General features: G+C 39.1%; 1 protein-coding gene and 1 long non-coding RNA gene across 3 annotated transcripts in view; both read left to right on the top strand.

The window, feature by feature from the left end:
* The first annotated feature begins 273 nt into the window (after positions 1–273).
* On the top strand, positions 274–4,391 carry LOC306908684. The gene is made up of 6 exons (XR_013788034.1): positions 274–381; positions 3,275–3,333; positions 3,726–3,761; positions 3,845–3,919; positions 3,999–4,030; positions 4,183–4,391. It is a non-coding gene; the product is annotated as an uncharacterized lncRNA (long non-coding RNA).
* Positions 4,392–13,015: 8,624 nt separating this feature from the next.
* dscaml1 (Down syndrome cell adhesion molecule like 1) overlaps positions 13,016–19,922 on the top strand; it is a 107,562-nt gene continuing 100,655 nt past the window's right edge. For both annotated transcript variants that reach the window (XM_079480932.1, XM_079480931.1), the window contains exon 1: positions 13,016–13,180. In XM_079480932.1, coding sequence (XP_079337058.1) covers positions 13,138–13,180 — 43 coding nt within the window. In that variant the 5' untranslated portion in view covers positions 13,016–13,137. The remainder of the gene's footprint in view (positions 13,181–19,922) is intronic.

Here is a 19,922-nt window from a genome sequence, read left to right as displayed (position 1 = left end):
ACTGTCATACCAACTGTCCCACAGGAAAAAGAGGATTTGAAGTCAATTACAGAGGAACGAATGCTCTCAGAGGTCCTTCACATATATTTCAAAGTCAAGACACAATATGGCCACCATCAGTCCTGGACTGAAGTGTTTTATACTGTGATGTAACTGGAGTTCCCTTGGGCAATGATTCCAAAGGTTGGGCTGGATGGTATTTTATCACTGTTTGAAGGCCGCTGTTTATGGGCTAATAAATGTGTTTCAAAGAATGGCGGAGCGGCCAGATTTATGAATGCTCTGTGAAGCGGGGAGGGGTGGACGCATGGAATTCACCTGGGCGCCAAAGACATTCACTTTAGCCAGGACCTCTGGAGGAAGAGGAGCTTTCTCTTACAGGTGAGCTGAGATCATTCCTCTTAACTAGAATTCCTGTTATTGTAATTTTGCAGATATTATGGGTTTTGCTGAATGTACAGCTTTGAGCAGAACAAGCTGTTTATTGGATCACCGTTGATTCAAAGGTCACGACTGGCTTGTGATAAGTGGCTTTACTCTCATGTTATATTGAAATTGATTTCCTTGATCCATCACACCTCAGACCTCACTGCTTCGTGTTTAAAAAAAACCTCTATTAAACTCTCTTCTTTCACTATGTTATTCTGACCTAAATCAAATCAACAGATAATATTGAAACATTAAACTATGAATTGTTTTATACAATATGCACACATTAGCAGGTTGTTAATTCTCAGATGATAACTTTGTTTCTATTCGCGGTCAAATTTAGATTCGTGAGGTATGAAAGAAATACATTTGTTGAAAAATATATTTCAAGGGTAAACTGATACAATGTGATATTTATAATTTTTATATACATGGGATTCCAAACTAAATGTACATATAATGTTGAAAATGTACGTAACACGTTATAATTTCCATTTCCACTTATATTTACATAATTCTTCTGTTTCATTAATAATTGCGGCGTGGGTGGTGGAATTGTAAATGGTTACAGCAAGCAAGATCTGTTGGTTTGATCCAAGCAAGAAATAAGCATTGAGCTTCGGCTACACTCATAAAAATTACTTAAACGATCCATATCAACAGTATGGTTCTAAAAAGAAATTCACAAAAGCACAGAATCTTGCCGTTGCTTAAAATGTTCTACAAACTATAGAAATATATTTAAAAGCTTTGACTTAAAGGGATAGTTCACCTGAAATTTAATTCTGTCATAATTTACTCACCCTGTTGTCATTTTAAACCTGTGTGATGTTCTTTCTTTTGCAAAACACAAAATAAGATATTTTTAAAATGGTGCTGAACAAAAAAATCGTCGGTCCTCATTTACTTCAAAGCAAGTCAATGGGGACCAGCGGTTTTTTTAACCAACATTTTTCAAAATACCTTCTTTTGTGTTCTGCAGAAGAAACTCATATAGTTTTGAAATCACGTGTGAATAATGACAGATTTTTTTAATGTGAACTATTCCTATAAATGTATCTAAGAAACAAAAAAGGTTATCCTGTGGCATTGCTGTGAAGAACCCTTTATAGAACATATTTTAAAGATCGGATTGTGCTCTCAAAGAAATGAGTATACTTGTATGGTGGTTGTCTCTGTAATAAATGAAATATCAGTCAGTTTGGACATCTGTTAAATAATGAATTATAATCCACCTTTTTCCTGACATCTCCATGGAGGGCGCCATTACCGCGAGCGACTTCCTGTCTGATGCTCCGCACTTCCGTTTTGTATTTGTTACTATGTTAGAAGACATTTCTGTTAATGGTTAAAAATAAAGTTTCTCGAATAATATTTTGCTGTAAAAGGTTGTCACAACAGCCACATAAAGCTCAGAAAACCTTACGAACGAGTGTTGCCACGTGACACAACAAAAGTGTAAAGTAAATAACATTTAAAGACAGCTCGGTCTTAGCTCAGACTAATGGTATTTAAGTGTATGTTTGGCCAAGTCAGCATTGTAGCTCTTTAAATAAAGGCACATTATTCACACAGCAGCTGTATCGCTACATGACATACCAGAACCAGTCACACTGAAGCATCCAGATCTCCCCAATATTGCGTTATTTTATAAAAGATCCAACACGTCGTGATCAGATTTATTTATATCTGGTGTGTGTATCTAAATCTTTCCGTTAGATTGTGTCTCCCCAGTTAAGAACACTGGACTCAGCAGCTCCGCTTTGGAAATGTGAACTGTTGATGGTTATGGCAAAATAATTTGTCCAATGTTAACGCTGCGCATAAATATAAAGCTCTTGGCCTTCTACATACACAAGACTATATATCAAATGTGCCTGCTGGCTGGAGTTTAATGTCATCTTTGCAGTAGAGGTCGCTGTCCAACTTCTTATGGTGAGAAACAAAGTTGTTTTTTGCAGTCTAGGTTGATAACTCATGCCCTGTCAAATAATGTAGACACTGCTCTTTGACATAATGCTGTTTTAAATGACATGAAAGCATTTTAACGTCCGTTTAAACGCCTTCAAGCTAACTTGGTAATGCCTAACTAATGGGATCAAGCGGTGAACCAGAAGTCTTAAGCATCAGCCCTACGCGCATACGCAAGGCATAATGGGTCATATCACGCATTGCGAAAAAGGTTGATAGACCACAGTCAAATTATTCACAATTATCTAATTCAAAGAGCTCCACAAAATAAAGCACATGTACACTATTTATATCTACTATGTTCTACTGTATATACATGAAAACATAGTAAACTCGCTAAAATAAAATGTAACCAAATATATGATATATTTTTTATTCAGAAGTACCGGCACACACTTCATTGTAAAGAATGTGTTTAAGTTTTCAAGGTGTCTTGAAACAGAACATAAAGTATAACAACATGAAAATTGAAAAGTCAACTGCCCCGAGTCCATATGAATCATTTTCTGATCAAAGCAACATGAGTTAATGATTACAATCAGAGATATGAATGAAACGTGAACATATTGGATGAATTCATGCAATTACCTTAAGATAGCGTGCAGCGCTGAACATGAAGAAATGGCTTCAATGAATGACCCATTTTTTGCTGTAGGGATCATAATATGCCTCGCTTTGGAGGAAAATGTATTACTTTACAACTTCGGATAAGTGAATTGCTTTCTGGTTGGTTTAAGAAGTGCCTAAATGGATGCTTAAACATCTTGACAATACAACGTCTTTGTGAAACATGTCAATGTTTCTCTATATGGCATCACTGAAATAAACAATAGGTGGTTTGATTTAAATGCCTACTTATGATTTAAATTTTCAGTTTAACCTGCAGTTCTGCCCTGTGACCCACAGAGAAAGTAACCATGTCCCCTGGAGCAGGTGAGTCTCATTGTGAAGGATTGTTTGTGTAATCGGTCCACAGTGTGCACTAAAATTTCTATGGAAAGTATATGGACCCAGAAATCCACGCTGCGTTGCCTATATAAATACAGCAAACGGTTCAAAGCAAGCACAATACTATGTTAACATATTGATCCAGAACTTGGCTGACAGTCACGATGTCAAAATAAATAAAAATTATAGCTAGATGTATCAAAATCATTTGTTACAAATATCTTGTGCGTAATATAAGCATTTTTAATAGTGCATGAATAAATAATCAAGTTTGTGCGTATTATTGTACACACTTATTGTGTTTGGCTGTAAATGAGATGAATGCCTTATGTCATACCACCTAAACATAAAGCTCTGAGACTCTCTGTATTCTCCAGGCCCAACAGTAGACCCAGATGCTGATTTTGTCTATGGTAAGACATAGCAACCCTTTACATGAATGATTCACGTGATTCAAATCATGAATGTGTTGAGTTAAAGATTCTTTGATTCACAGACTATGAGACTCTCCGCATTGGTGGCCTGGTCTTTGCTGGGATAATTGTGGTACTCTCTGTCTTTCTTCTGACAGGTGTGTGTCTAAACAGAATGTGTTTGTATGTGTAGTATAAGTCATAGCAAATCCCTGATGTGTAATGAATGTCTTGTAGGTAACCGCATGCGTCGGTGCGGTAAACATAAGGTATGTACCCTTAACGTCTAGTGACATCTAGTGGTCAAAGTATTATTTGAAACTCGAAATGGCCTTCTAACGTTTACTGTTTGCACAGTATAAAACTCATATCTATGGAAATTGCCCACATTAGAAACCTTAAATTTTTCTGTTTGTCTTAGGGAAAGCCAGGGAATGAAGAAAACTGATGGCACACATCTGTGTTGGATGACTGGAAAAGTACACCCAGTGAATTTAGAAAAGTATATAAGCTGCATATTATATTAAACCTTCAACCATTCCTCTCTACTACAGACAAAACTTTTGTGAATGTTTTTCATTTTTAAAACGTTTAGGATGGATAATGTCACCAATAAATTGTAGTTTTAAAGCTTTGTTGTTAAGGTTTTTTCATCGTTTGTGTTGTTTCGTTCTATAGAGATGATTCTAAAACTTTATTAAAAAAATGATAATATTAATAATATGACAAACACATATAACCTGTTAATGTGAAAGAAAAACGAAGTGCGTTTCCTATCTTAAACACCAGAGGGAAGCAAACCACAACCATTCCTATAAAACCGTTAAACTCCCTTCAAAGACTTTACTCGAGAAGGTGAAAAGATTAAATGTAAAGCTGAGACCAAATGTGAAAGGTGTTTCTTTAGTCATGCTACCTTCATGTTACAATCATACATATAGGCGTACAGGTATATCCTTATCTTCACTTAAACTTTCTACGTATAGAAACTAGGGCTAGAGCTGTGGATGATATAAAATATTCTGTATGCATAAAAGCAAAAGCTCTGTTTGCACACACAATGCAGATATAATATTTAACATAATTGAAACACATTTAATAAATCATATAAGTGCATTTGACTTTTCAAACATACTGTAAACGGACCGTTTTCTCTCACACAGTCACAACATATTTACTTGGACGTCTGTATAAAGCTGTTAAAGCTGGACAGAACTTTTTCAACACCTGCATTACTTGCATTTAACATTAAATGAGAAGACGAGAAAGAGCAATAGCAAATAAAAAGCGTGTGTTAGTAGCCTACTATAGTCAGTAACGGGAAATGGAGCTACTTTCCTGATCTCTAGAGAGATATCTGTATACTTACAGAATTTGCACAGTAATACAATTTACAGATTATCGATCATAAATAAACCGACAATAATTATCGATAATAAATAAAAATCTGTAGTAAAACAAGTTGAGCAGGAATCGAAAACAGCAGCTAGGAATCGATTCTTGGAATCAGGAATTGGAATCGACTCGAAAAATTCCGAATCGAACAGAACTAATAAAAGCAAGGTCTTTACTCGTTTCCTTATCATATGGTTTTTTGCTTCAATGTAGTTCCAGGAAGCACCATGCGGTTCGTTTGGTATGAGCAAACAGGTTTTACACGCATATGTTTTATTCCTGGAACTATAATTTATCAAGATAAAGACTACAGATTAAACAATAATTGTCCGCTTCGATGTATGTCTGCTTTTGTGCTTAAATCTGCAAAAACAACTGCCTTCACCAAGTTTCCACCTAATTTTTCCATACGGGATGGTTTATATCGTCCTCTTAGCAGGGAAAAATACACAAACAAGAGTTAAATAAAAGAACAAAGACATTTTTAAGGAATTAAATGAATAAAAAAGCCATTTTGTTATTAAATATATTTTAAGCCAACATTTCCACAGAAAGCTTTAAATATGCAACAAATGTACATATTACCAGATAGCAGCACATATTTGAAAACAAGTGATATCACTGCTTATTCTGATAGTTGTTCATTTTTCGACTTCTCAAATCTGCATATTTAGAGCGCGTGTTGCATTATTAATGAGAAGGCGTGGCCCCACAATGGCGCAAGCAAACATCGCGGAGGATTCAGACAATCATGGAATGAACGTGGAAACTCAAAACATTGCTGTAAGTTTAAAATCACCCAGAAGAACGAGTCACCACAGTCTGAATCACCAGAGTAGCACGTGTAAACATCCTGTTCACAGTTTATTTCGTGCTCCACACTTAAACAGCACCATAAAGGAGCAAATATCAAATATGTGCTTTCTTCAAATTGAATACATTTGTGCAAATAACGTGATGTGGGCTATACAGTGCGTTGGATTATGAACACAACTATTATACAAATATGACACCAATCAACATCCCATCCAACAGAGTTTCTGAAAAATATGCATGTGCAAGACTGATGCACTTTGACGTCGCTTCCACTCCAGGCCCAGTTGTTCTTCTTTTGGTTTTATGGCGGGTTGCGAACCGGGACAGGGTGCTCTCTGTAATCACACAAATATAATGTTAGTTTCTGCGTCTGCTTGCAAAATGTTACTTTGGGACTTTTTGCATCTCACTGCACTCCCTTACTTGACATACAGTATACAAGTCTGTCGTTTATCAACAAATGCAAGTTAGTCGGGCTGTTGGCAGTAGAATATAAATAACTGTAGTTGAGCCAGCGCTCATGAAGTTTGAGATATTGTTCTACAATATGACAGAGCATTAATCACCGCTCCAGGCTTTAGCTTAATTATGCTTGAATAAATAAGTCATTAAAGGCAGGGACAGGGCCTGTCAGATGAGCCGGTGAGCTGCAGTTCTCTGCCAGTGACTGTGTCCTGCTCATTTCTGTCATGAACTGTGTGGGTGAACGTGGTGGAAGAACCCAAGTGCAGGCAGCAAGGATGAACGAACAAGACTTTTAATAAATGACACGAAACAAAAGACCCACAATGGGGTGGCAGTAAATAAACACTAACACGCAAACAAAACACTTCCCACGTGGGGGATCAAAAAAGAACTAGACTTATACAAAACCAACAGGAACACACTTGACAGGGTAATCCAAAGATAGAGCACAACTAGGACGACACGCAAGGGTACACGGCATAACATACAAGATAAGAAATCTTTGCAACAGGACAAATGCACAGCAGTCAAAGAAACTATAACAGGGACCTTGAAACAAAGAACGAGCATAAGACAATAGACATGAGGGCATTAAATAGGTAGACTAACAAAGGAGATAATAATGGGCAGGTGTGGGTAAAGACACAAGTGGAAAGCAATACTAGGAACGAGAAGGGCGGGGCCAAATGACGAGACTGGAGAGAACGCATATTATGTCCTGATTGACAATAATATGTTTCTCTCCACATAAAACACGTGGGTCTGTCATGATTCTGCCCGGAATGAATTCCAGGTTTACTTTTAGAAATAGTTTTTATTAGTTTAATATTATGAACATGTTTATTATGAAAGCCTGTAGTTAGAATGACGATGTGGAGACTTGTTCATATAGTTTATGTAATAACTGGGGCTTGTATTAACAGTAAGCCTTCCTAATAAATGCCAATAAAAATGAATAATAATATATCTTATAATAATAATCTTGCCAGGCCCTTATGCACATGCTTGCTTCAGCTTATTTCCATCTCTACAACTTAAATGTGCTACTGTGTGTGATAAAATCACTGTGAGCTTGCAGTGTAATGTGTAAACAGAAGCTTGCTTACAGGTGCACTTAATGGTGAGAGGGTCAGTAGATCTGGGTTCCCACACGTGGAGGAGTGTTGAGGGTATAAATGAGGGTATACATGATTGTACTGGGTCTTGTTGCAGTCGGTCAGCATTTTAACACCCCTGCTTAGAGCTAAGGATATACTGGTTTAACTTGTTGAGAAAATAAATCTGCTTGTTTGGCATTGTTAATTTGGAGGGGGGTGAGTGTAGCGTGGGAAAGAGATACAATCTAGACTAATGGGCTCGGATGGAAACTTGTCCCTTAGAAAAGTCCAGACAGCACTCATGCTTGACTGGAGCCCACATGACCAATCTGAGTGGTTTTGTGGTTTAAAGTTGCCTAAGAATTACTTGCTTGGAAAGGAGGCAACAGTCTGACAGGTTTGTGATAAAACCAATCAAAGTGTGTTTTGTTTTGATGTGTTTATGTGAAGTGAACAAAACACTGAATATCTTTTCAATATTTGATTTCACAATCCTGGCAAATTAATTGATTATTTCATCCTCAAAGGGCATGTTGTATCAACCCTGTACCTTGCAAACATGATTTTTCCCCAAAGCAGTCTATTTTTTAAAAGTCGATGCGCTTTGGTGCAGTGAGTTGCAGTCACGCACGACTTTGAGGGTGTAAAATTGCTTATATTTAACATGTTTCTTCTTTATATTTTCAACCTGTGACATTTCCATGCATTTTTGTGACATGTACTGACAGTATATTTTCATTATACAAATTTGCATTTCATACCCAAGCTTCAGTTTGCATTTCCAATGTGTCCAGCCATCACATGGGTATAGGGATGTTAATCTCTGGGTAGACAGCAAATACATTTGGTTTAATTTAATAGGGTTTCCTTTCAGTCTCTGAACGATTCCATATGATTCTATTTACAATGAAAATCAATTCAGTTATCTTAGATTCTCAATGAACTCAATTCAAAATAATTTTTCAATTTAGTTTGATGCACTTAGCATAATTCCAGTTTAACAACTCAATTTGAAGGACTTGTCCTAATGTGTTGTCTAAAAAAAGAACAAAATTTGACGAACTGTGCATTGCACCTGAAATGTTTTTATCATGATTATTAGTGGTGCACAGAAAGGGAAAACATTGACACACTGTACTGAATTCTGAAACTGTTGATTCTGAACTAGCTTTTGTTCTGTATCATTATAAACTACATTCGTAAGAAGTTACTGTCAATAATTAACAATGTTGAAAACATATTTACACTAATATCCTTCATTGTATGTGAACAATAGTAATCTTTCAACTAGTGGGAACTTAGATTTGAACAATTATAACATATTATTTACATTTAATTCATTTTTATTTAATTTGATATAAAGTTATTTTAAAACATTCTATTGAATTCCAATAGTGAATGAAATGCAGAAGTTTAGACTAACTGGATTTGTGTGAAATTAGATTACAGTTTTTTGTGCACAGTATGCATCAGACCGTCATTCAGACCGTCAGGTGTAATTTATGGCTAGACTAAGTCTAGGATTTCATCCCAATTAAACAGCTCAGATATTCTTTACAAAATATTTTTATAGAATATTTTGGTAAAAGGTTTGGAAAGCAAGGAAAGTGAGTACATCAATTTTGGGTGAACTGCCCCTTAAGCCTTAACACTATCTGCCTTATAAATCTTCCCACTAGATATAAATCTTCCCACTAGATGTCAGTAAATATTCTAATTCATTCAAATGTGCTGCATATTTTTACCACACACAGACTCTTACATACACACCCATTTCCACTGAAAAAATCCCATTTTATGCTCATCAGCTTGAGTGACCAGCAGAAAGATTTCATTTTCTAAAGAGAATACTTGCATTAACTTGATTTATAAAAGTTCACTCTGGATCCTGGGAAAATATGTCAAATAAGCATTTAGTCCTTTTGAACTCTACGAGGTTTACGAAATAATTGTGCTGTGCATAAACATATTTTGATCATTTGTAGTATAACATTTTTTACCCACTGATGTACCTCGTGTGTTAGTGAACATAAGTCATTTTTAACCTTTCAGGACCACCAATGGTTGACCCATAATTTTGTTTGGTTGCCTTCTTTATCATGTTTTTTATAACATAAATTCAACATAAATTTATGACATTTATGACATGAATATATTATGTAAATTCAACATGGCTGCCGAAAGTGATTGTGCACCAAATACCGAAGAATATTTTTCATGTGCTTTTATTGCTCTCTCTTCTTCTCTCAAATTCCCTACATGTCCCCAAAACATACAGATTTTTTCAACCTTTTTCTTTCAAGATTTGAGGATTCACACATGTCTGTTAAAAATGTGTATAAGATCATGCAGAAAAAATGCTTGTCACGTCTAGCATTTTACAGATTTCAAATCTACAAACCCAGATTCAATCCTTCGCACTTCTGACTTTGCGAGAGATTCTAGCAAGATGAACGCATGAAAAACAGAAAGATCAGGAGATGTAAGATTTGCAAAGTGCAACAACCAACCCCCCATCTCTCTCTTTCTTTCTCTCTCTCTCTCCCTCTCTCTCTCATTATCCTTCCCTGCTCATTTGAATAAATTAACACCTCCCTGACGTCTCGCTTCGCCACCTTCCTCTTTCCCCCATTTCTCCCCCCTCAACAGGCTACTTGGAGAGAGAGCTCCAGAAATATCCTCTTGTTTCTACACACTCTCATTCACTTACACCCTCATAGGCATACACGCGATCCCACCAATCCTCTGATACACCGAATTCATCCCAAAAACTCGGGTTCAGCAGTCTGTCTAGTCACGGCTAACACAACAACAAACCCCCTCCTTTTCCTTCGAAAATCATAAATCACCAAATACGGCACTCAGTCGTGTTTTCTTGCACAGACTGGCACGTAACAACACGCAGGCGCAGTGGCACGGGCCCCTCCCTCAGCTGACTAGCTTGGTACAGCTCACTGACTCATTTGACTAATGTTGGCATGCGTAACATGGCGTGTATGGTTCTGTATCGGCTGGCTAATTGCCGCCGGTGCGGCTGTAGCGAAACCGTGCACCGCCTAAACCAAAGCAGCTCGCCATCTGGGCCTCCTCTTCGGGCGCCATTTTGGATCCGCGTGCCGCTGCTTTGCACCGAGATCTCTGATAGGCAGCCATACTGCAGGGGAAGATGTGAGGCGCGTCAGCCACCATTATGGAAAGCAGCCAACTTTTTTGGGCGCCCTCCCTTCACCTGCACGCAGCCGAGCGGGTAGACACCAACCCTTGCCCCCTCTGCCCCCTCCCTCCACTCTCAGTGACCTTGCAGGGGTTCAAAAGGGGTGGGCTCTCCGCATTAATACCAGATACATTAGTTGTAATATGATTCAACCATGTAGCCGTGGCCTCGGGGAGATTCTGATTGTCTGCGTGTTAGCATTACCATTCTCATTAGCCCACCCGCTTCAGTCTTCTCTCTCTCTCGTTCGCTCTCTCTCTCTCCTTCCTTCTCTTTATTTGAATTCTCTGTCTCGCTCTCTGCTTTTCTCCAGGCAACAGATGAAGAGAGAGTGATGCAGATGATTTGGATTAGCAATGATTTCAACAGTGGTTGCCTGCCTGCAAGTCAACGGTCACTTCCTCTCCGATGCACATTGAGCAGCTGAAATCTACAATGTATGTGCATCTAGTTTCAGTTTGGCCAGTTTGGTGCTTTCTTAGCAATGAACGTGTGTGGGAGGGTACGGGTACTGTTCTATCTTCTATATTTCCACTTGTTACATAACTGAAGAGAGAGGCGAGGTAGAGAGGGGTCTCTATAGGAAACCAAGAGTCACTCAGCTGCTCTCCTCCTTGAATCTTTCCACACAAAACGCTGTGGGAAAAGAAGCGAAAGCAAAGCGGTTAACTTTGGTATACACACCAGAATTTTAGAAGTAGAGCTGGATGGCTTGAAATGTCCACTGGTCTGTATACATATACAAATATACTAGTTTGGCTATGTTCAACCAAGGCATATGCAATGACCGTTCTTTGGCACGCTGGAGGGTCATTTGCATTTCCAGCTTTTATGCAAAACATTTCTGAACAGTTGGGTTCCTCTTTTTTTATTCATAAACTACACTAGGGCCACAATATTACAACTTTTTGAATAGTGGGCATTCCATTATCATATAGTTAGAGAATAACTAGAATTCATATTTTATATTTAGTCTTGTCTGCTTAATCTCATGGCAAAATGGAGGCTTCTGCCCAGAATAGCTTGGGACTCCGCAAGGTTCCATCACTGTCAAAATGCATGTAGCATTACATGTCGGTTTGATGGATATTTATATTGGTTGACTCTCAGACAGGGCTGCCTATAATCAATGACAGTACAGCATCTGTTACAGTTCAATGAATACCCAAACAGGACGTGTGGGTGTGAAGTGAGCAGAAACCATCCAAACACTGTAACCACTGGCAGCAGACTATCTGTTTCTACACATTGTTGGTTCTGGTTACCCCTGGAGGTAATGTCATAGCCATACTGTAATTTTAAACTTCAGACCCTAGCATTCTTAGATATAATTGTCAAAACAATCCATAGAAATACAACAGTCTATTTCTTTCCTTTTGAAGCTGTGTTTGCCACATACAAAACATCTTTCTAATATTTGTTGTTTTGTTTAAAATTGTTGTATTTGTATATATGTATGTAAATACAATTAAGATTCACAGTGCAGAAAATCTGACCATATAAAGTTTTATTATCCTGGGCTTGAATAATGACGGTAAAGCCGGGGTGGTCTCTGGGCATTATCTGCCACTCGAGACAATAGCGATACATGATACGCCCCTCGCCTGTCATTCCTCTCATTTTGAGCGCGGAACAATGCCGGGGAGTTGGGCATTGCTCGTTGAGTCTCTAAAGCGCACGGCACGCGTCAGTTCTCCCTCGTGCGCATTCGTTTATGTTTAGAAGAATGGTGAAAAGGTCTTGTGAACTCGCGTGTCACTCAATATAGTAACAGCAACTCCTCAATTTTACGCGCAACTGAATAACACTTTAAAATTACGCATTGGTGCACCAGAACAGCCGTAGTGTTGAAGCCGAACAGATTTGTATCCGTAAAAGTTACGCACGTCGACTTGGCAATGGGCGATCCACCGTATGGTTAAAGAGTATCCCTTCGGTTCTCAGGTGCGCCATGGTTACATTGAGTGTCACAGAATGCCCCAGCTGTCTCCAACCACGTGGACCGCTCACAACAATAACAACATGTTAAGTCCTGTCCTCTCAGATGTAGCCAACCCTCCCCCCACCAACAAAACTCCGTGCGCCGTCCTCGCCGCGTCTCTTCGTGGCCCCGCACCGCGCTGCTGTGCAGCACCTCTCCATCGCGTCGCATCATTAGACTACCGAAGGAGGGGCCGTTCGGATGACGGTCCCGCGGAGGGGAGGGTACGAGAGGCGGGTCCAAAGCCTTCCCCGCTTCTCGGCGCTGGCGAGTCCGGGACTAGGGCTGGAGAGATCGCCGGGGAGCATCGTCACCACTCCTGAACGGAGCCTCGCCTGGCCGAATACTGCACAGTGCACACGTCGGGATTGCAAAACATTCCTGAGAAATATACCTGCTATTTATGGCATGTGGCTGGTAACTTTACTCCTGCTGTATTCTTTTCAAGAAGGTATGTAGTCTGTTTATTTATTGCTGCCTTTTATCTTGTGCTAAAAAACGCAGAGTTTATAAAATTTAAGTTGAGTTTTTGAGGAAAGTTGCTTAATTTTGCTTGGCTTTCATCAACATTACCAGCGTTTCAAGTTTAACGGAGCGCAATGCTGCGTTTTATTGTTTCTCTTAAATTGAGTTCAGATTTCAGTAAGTTTTATTTTGTGGTAAACTAACAAAACTTAGTTCAAAATGTTATTTAGTTGTCTAAAAATCGGAAAGTAATTTGTTTGGTCGCCGATTCACGACGCTTATGAAGCCGTGTACGATCTGCATGTTCCCGTGCGCAAAGATGGGGGAGATAGCATGATTTGTATGCAAGATATGAATATGCCGTTGAGTTATGAATATGTAGAACGGGCAGATTTTTACATCGGTCGCATGCATTTGGGATATACTTTTGGCTCTCAGTATGATGCTTGCAGAGTGGCAAAAGTATGGTTGGTCAGTTAAGTGTGCATTTGTTTGCTCCTGGTGTACTTAGTCGTTCCGAAGTATTTTTGGGCTGGAACATTTTTCTGCCTGTCTGTTGTTGGGGATTTGAATTTGTCTGTTCATTGGTTATACTAATATCCTGTCGTACCTGTTTCCATTCCCTCAGGGAAAATAATAATTTGTAGTTTGTAATAAAAGTACATGTTTCCGCGCTACAGCATCAAATTATCTGCATAGACCCTGTGAAAAATAATGCCTCATGCAGCCTCATTTCCAATTAGCGCTGGTGCAATTAGTGGTCCTCCATTTTCTATGCCAACAGAATCCTGGTTTGTCTGTGCTGATGGTGGGTTTGATAAGGAAAATCAGCATTTGTGTAAATACAAACGAAGAATGTGGTTTATTAAAACTGTTTTTGGTTGCTTATTTGCCCGTTTACTTATGTTATGCATCAATTCCTGTCATGATGTTTGCTCAACAATTTTTGTTTTTGACACCCTCACCACACATATTCATCCCCCACCCCACTTCATTTTCCCCACCCGTCAGCCTTGGAGATATGCATTCAGGTTTCGCTCATATTTTTCCGACGTGATCTTACAAAAGATGTCTGGCTGAAACCACTTTTCCGCCCCCAATGTGCCTGTTTTCTAATGAGAGTTATTTTTATGAGATTGCTTCTCTTTATGCAATACTAATTTACCTGATCACCAATAGATAAATAAAAACACTTTACATGGCTTTACAGCGTTTGAGTTTTATAAAGCTTTAGATTTTAAGAAGCAGCACCCATGTTTCAGTATTAGTTTTTTTTCGTCTTTAAATTACAATGTCATTGGGGGGGTTATATGGTCAGAATAAGTCCTGCCTTGTCTCTGTGTTTGTGTAAGAGAAATGTGTATTAATGTATTTGGGTATGTTTGTGTGTGCAGTTGTATGAGGGAAGGGGGGGGGGGGGGGGTGCAGTAGGGCGTAAAGTGCGAAAAAACGAGATGCTGGGGTCGCCAGCAAACTTATTTTTGCCATCTTGTCATGTTAATTTCTGGTACTCATACGTTATGTGCTTTCACAAGATTTTTCTTATCATGTATCTTGAGCTCTGATGACACGGTCGATAGGAGATGTAAAACGCACATCAATTATCATACATGCATATGCATTAGGACTGCGTATTTTTCTGAGAGGGCCGCGCCTCCATCTTTTCCAATTTCAAAAGCATATTTTCTTAAAAATCGTATTTTTCTAATTTTCTGGGATAAATGTGTTTTGTAATTAAAGCATGTTTTAGTCGTTTTGTGTCTGTAAATGATCAGCCATTTTAAGGAAATTATTATGCGTTGTCGTGACCCGGGCAAGTTGTATCATATTACCCCCTGTATCCCACCTGAACCCCAGGATGGGGAACGGGAGGGGAACCAGGTCCATTGTAAATTGTCGTCTCGAGGGTCAGGTTGTCTTTTTATGGAAATGAAACTAAATATAATGAAAATTGCACCGAGGGATGCTGCAGTATTGAATGTGGAAATTTCCATTGTTATTTGGATGTAAGGTGTACATTTATTATGAGCATTATTAAGGCGTGTTTTTATTGAAATAGCAGCAATAATTATTTATAATTGTCTAGTACATTGGCGTATAATAAATGTGTATGCAGACATATTGGAATATTGAATATTTATTTTAATCCCTGTTTTTGTCAAGATGGTGACAGGCTTACGTTTTACAAATTATCAAATTTACTGTAAAGTTAACACTTAAGCTTTATTGCATGGTATTATTGCATGAGATGCAATTCTGTACTTTCAAGTATTGTTTTACAAGTTATTATTACAATTAATATTTTTTTCGTTATTATTTTTCGTTAATGCAATTTCTGACTGGCTTTGCATGTTTCACAGAATAATGAATGTGCAAAGAGCAAGCAATGCTGTCCGTGTGGATGAGTGTGGATCTGTGTCTGTCCAATATTTATTTTAAGGATCAGCATTCGTCAGGTCGTCAAATTTGTGTGGTGGCTGCGATATTATCCGGTCTGATCCGATTTTCTGAACATTTGCCTAAATTAAAATGTGATTGAAATCGCTTGCCACGTCCAATACATACACACCTTTTTGAGGCAGGCATTATATTTTTAATATGTGTTATTATAAAGAATTATTTTTAGCCTATATGAAACGATATGTGTACTTTTAACCTGAATCAAAATCCTTAAACGAAATGTATAAACGCATATTTTTCTAAATGCCTACTTTTAGACGACTTCACCCCCAAACTGCTTACAATGTCAAACCTGCTCCTCACATCAGGACACCTCCATCCAATCCGGTCTCCCCCTCATAGAAATATGCTAAATTGGTTTCCTTTCTCTTTTCCCCCCATCAAATCTCCTGTTCTTCCCAGCTGCGCAATTAGTAGGAGATCTGCCGCATCCCCCACTCCAAAAGTAAATCAGGTCATTGGCCATAAGGACTCCATTTATTTCTCTCTCTCTCTCTCTCTCTCTCTCTCTCTCTCTCTCTCTCTCTCTCTCTCTCTCTCTCTCTCTCTCAATCACTCAAACACTCTGCATCCGTCTATCTCTCTGTATCGTTATAGTCGTCATACACACCTGTTTTCCCCTTCATTTCTCGGCCGGCACACCGTGTTTATAGATGCATCATCTATAAAAATAAATACTAGGTTTAGTTGCTATGGATGGCAGTCGTATGAGTCACAGTTATAAACACGTCGTGGACGACTTACTCGACATGTGTAGGAATAATGTGTACTTGAACTTTTCGTTTACTTCAGGATCAAGTGTCCAGGGATCTGTGCAAGCGTTAAGGGTTGTCCCATCAGTTATATTTTGTTCTTTCATGGATGTTTTCAATTGAATTGAAGCACAGTGTCGTTTTTCTTCCCTTTTATCCACCCAAGCGCGGCTCTTTTAAATCAAGCGGCGCACGACTTTTTTCCTTCTCTCTCGAAAATAACACCCCGCCGCTCCACCTGCCATTTTAGCTGAAGTGCGGTCAAAATAAAAACCTGCGTGTCGTTCTCTCTCCGCGCTTTGCCGGGCGACCGCTGTTCTCCGTTCAGCGCGCGTGTGCCGGTGAGTTAAACTCGTAAACAAACACTTCCCGGCTATGGAGCAATTTCTTCACACGCCGATTTGGCGCGACGCAACTATACCCCTGTCTATCCATTCGGACACCGTGCGCAAAGGGTCCGTCCCGGTTCCAAGACTTGGGACGATGTACTATTGAATTATATACTAAGGGACCCTGACCACAGTACAGTGTTATGTTTAAATGTTTAATGGTTGATTTATGCATGTTTGCATGCGCATGGAATACGCTTTTGACTGTTGCTTCGCGCCGTATAGTGTGACGTTTAAAAGGGATTCAATGTCATGTTAAAACTGCTTCTCCTATCAGGACATGCAGTCGCATCCCGGTCTCCATCTCATACGATTTTTCTCAGGCGATTGCAGCGTCTCCGTATCAAAACCGTGCGTTTTAGAAAAATAAAGTTTTAGAAAAAAATCTCGAGAATCTCTTTCATTCCTTTGCCCTGCGACTAGCTCCCTAATGTATCATTTATGACATATCAGTTGATAAATCATGCAGAGGTTGTCTGGCACTGATAGTTACATGCACACAGATCGATCGAGAGAGTGGAGTGCTTTCAACAGGTCGTTTTGGACACAACGATTGCTCTGTTGAAAGGGATCACAGAATTGCATTTTCTCATGGGTGCTTTTGCAGATTGTGAGTAACACAGGATTTTCATTCACCGCTTATAAGTTGTTTATGCATGTACAGAAGACTAAACATTCTCAACCTCAGATGTCTTCCATTTGAAGACTGATCCACTTTCTTGTCCATCAGCTGTAACAGGAAATATGAGGTGTAAAGGTTGCACTGCACTTCATGCAAAGCGGGCTCACTGCCTTAACACTCCAACCTTTTATATACACTTACAATAGCGATCCATTTATAGAATGCATACCCCATGCAGATGCATATCATGAGTATATAACCTGAAGTATAGATGCATACTTTCTTTAGTCTCCTGCATTCTCCATCCCTCTCTTTTACCTCAAAGCGCTTGCTATACAAATCTGGGAGGTTACATGTGACTGGTTTCCAATTCACTCGAATTCACTCACGCAAAGCACCGAACAATCTCAGGAACAGCAGTGGCAGCCAAGATTTACTCTGATATATGAGAACAAACATACTCTAAACACAAGTGTACATGTGTCCTGCTCAGCCTTACACACACAGAAACACTCACACTTCATTCTGGCTATCATAAACCCATTTATAAATGGATGCGATCACATTAGATTCAACTGGAAGTTACTCAGCACCTGTAGTATTGATTTTTCCTCGACTGCGCTGTGCATAAGTGACTATTGGTTTGATAAGTTAGCTGTCTGAGGAAAGAACTGCAAAACAAAGAAGGCTTTTTCCGAGAAAGTCGGCCACCCCCTCGCTCTCTGACATGCTAATTTCATGAGTCACTTTAAAAGGTTAAAGAAAACATTATGACAGTAGAAGCTGTTAAAAAATATGCAGCGTTATAGCGCGGCACAGACAGGTTTGACAGCGGAAATGGCCCTTGAACGATCTGCGAATAAATTAATTGGAAGGCAAATGGATGGTTGAATTGCATTGTTGTTTAACAGTTGCGTCCCAAAAATATGCGTGTCTGCGTTTAGACATGTTTGTGTAGGTGAGAGAGAGTGATCGAAAGAGAGACAGAGCACATTTACTTAGCTTGTGTGTGGATATCTTTGGGGACAGAGTGTGAAGATCTATGCCTGTGCATGTGCGAATGAGAGTGTGTGTCTGAGCAAATGCAGATGAGAGACTAAGACAGCTGCATTATGCATAGCGGTTCACCATTGGCAATCGGCGAGCCTATCTGCAATACATTTTCAAACGCCATTTTGAAACAGAAAAAAATACAAAAACATATACGTATATGTATGGAATATATGTGCCATCGCCTGTGAATTTTCACAAACTCGAGTGCCTGCATAATGGGGAAGCTTAGAAGAAAATGAGACTGACAGGAAAAGATGGCATTAAGGAAAGAAAATCCCAATGGCGAGCAAGTCCGAATGTATTGTTTTTGAGAAAGTGCTTCGTAAACAATGCACTTATTTTGAAAGAATATTAATGGAGGGGTTCAGCATTCCTGTGTTTTTTTTGTTCGGCATATGGAAATGAGAATGGCAGAGAGCTGCAGGGCTTTGTTAGCCCTTACATAGAAGCCATCTCACAAAGGGACAAGAAATTGGGTTATCCCAATGTCCTTTCTCTCCTCTCCTTAAGACCTCCCTAAATGACTTAAACTGCTCATGTAAAGGCCTAAAAACAGTTCATTCCCCCAGAGGGCCGTAAACACACGAGGTCCAAATTTAGGACGTACAGTTGCGCCTGACCGTTACGTGCTTTTAATGCTCTGTCCTATGGTTCAGTTTAGGGTCCTTTTATAAGCGGCATGTACAAAAACAAATAGATATTTATTTACTCAACAGCCGTTCGTTCACATAACCTGTTTGACAGGAACGTAGATGGAAAAAGTGCTAAATAAGCCGTCTTAAGGAATTAAACCTATAAGGGGTATTTTAGTATAAAAATAATAAAAATCACTATTTTTGTCTTAAGTATAAGATTTTTGGGTGCTTCATGTAAACCTCATCCGTCGATTTTACCTATAGCATCATAAGTGCATCAATTGGTGCAACTGTATATTTGTATATGCAGCTCTCATTTTCCCCATCCCTTAAAACATTCCCCCTCATACAGACAGTAGGAGCGATATCCCAAGGCCCTGCCTCCTGTATCCACAGCCCCTTACCCAGAACCCCACTCTGAGATTATACATATTGCAATTTTTGTTAAGGCGGTTTATGCTCTAGGCTATAATCTGCAAAAGGGTGGGGGGGGGGGTGGGCCGGTGGACTGACCAGCTGACCTGATTTTCATCCAATTCCAATATGACTATCACCATATTTTCCATAAGTCTGCATGTTTTGTTTATAAATAGTGAAATGTTGTGTTGTTATGTATGGTTTCCAGTTTATTTGGCATCATGAATAGGGCAGAGTTTGTTTATATTCGTAAATGTCCAGTAATAAGAGAGAAGTTTTTAAACCTTTGAATGGAACTGTTACAAATGAACAGATGCTGTCATTATTTATGTACCCTCATTTTATATAAAACTTGTATGAGACTATTTCTTCTGTGGAACACAAAAATAAGATATTTGGA

The sequence above is a fragment of the Barbatula barbatula genome (assembly GCF_947034865.1).
Source record: "Barbatula barbatula genome assembly, chromosome: 19".
Classification (NCBI taxonomy): domain Eukaryota; kingdom Metazoa; phylum Chordata; class Actinopteri; order Cypriniformes; family Nemacheilidae; genus Barbatula; species Barbatula barbatula.
Note: the sequence above shows the minus strand (reverse complement) of the source record. Positions and strands in the feature narration are given on the sequence as shown.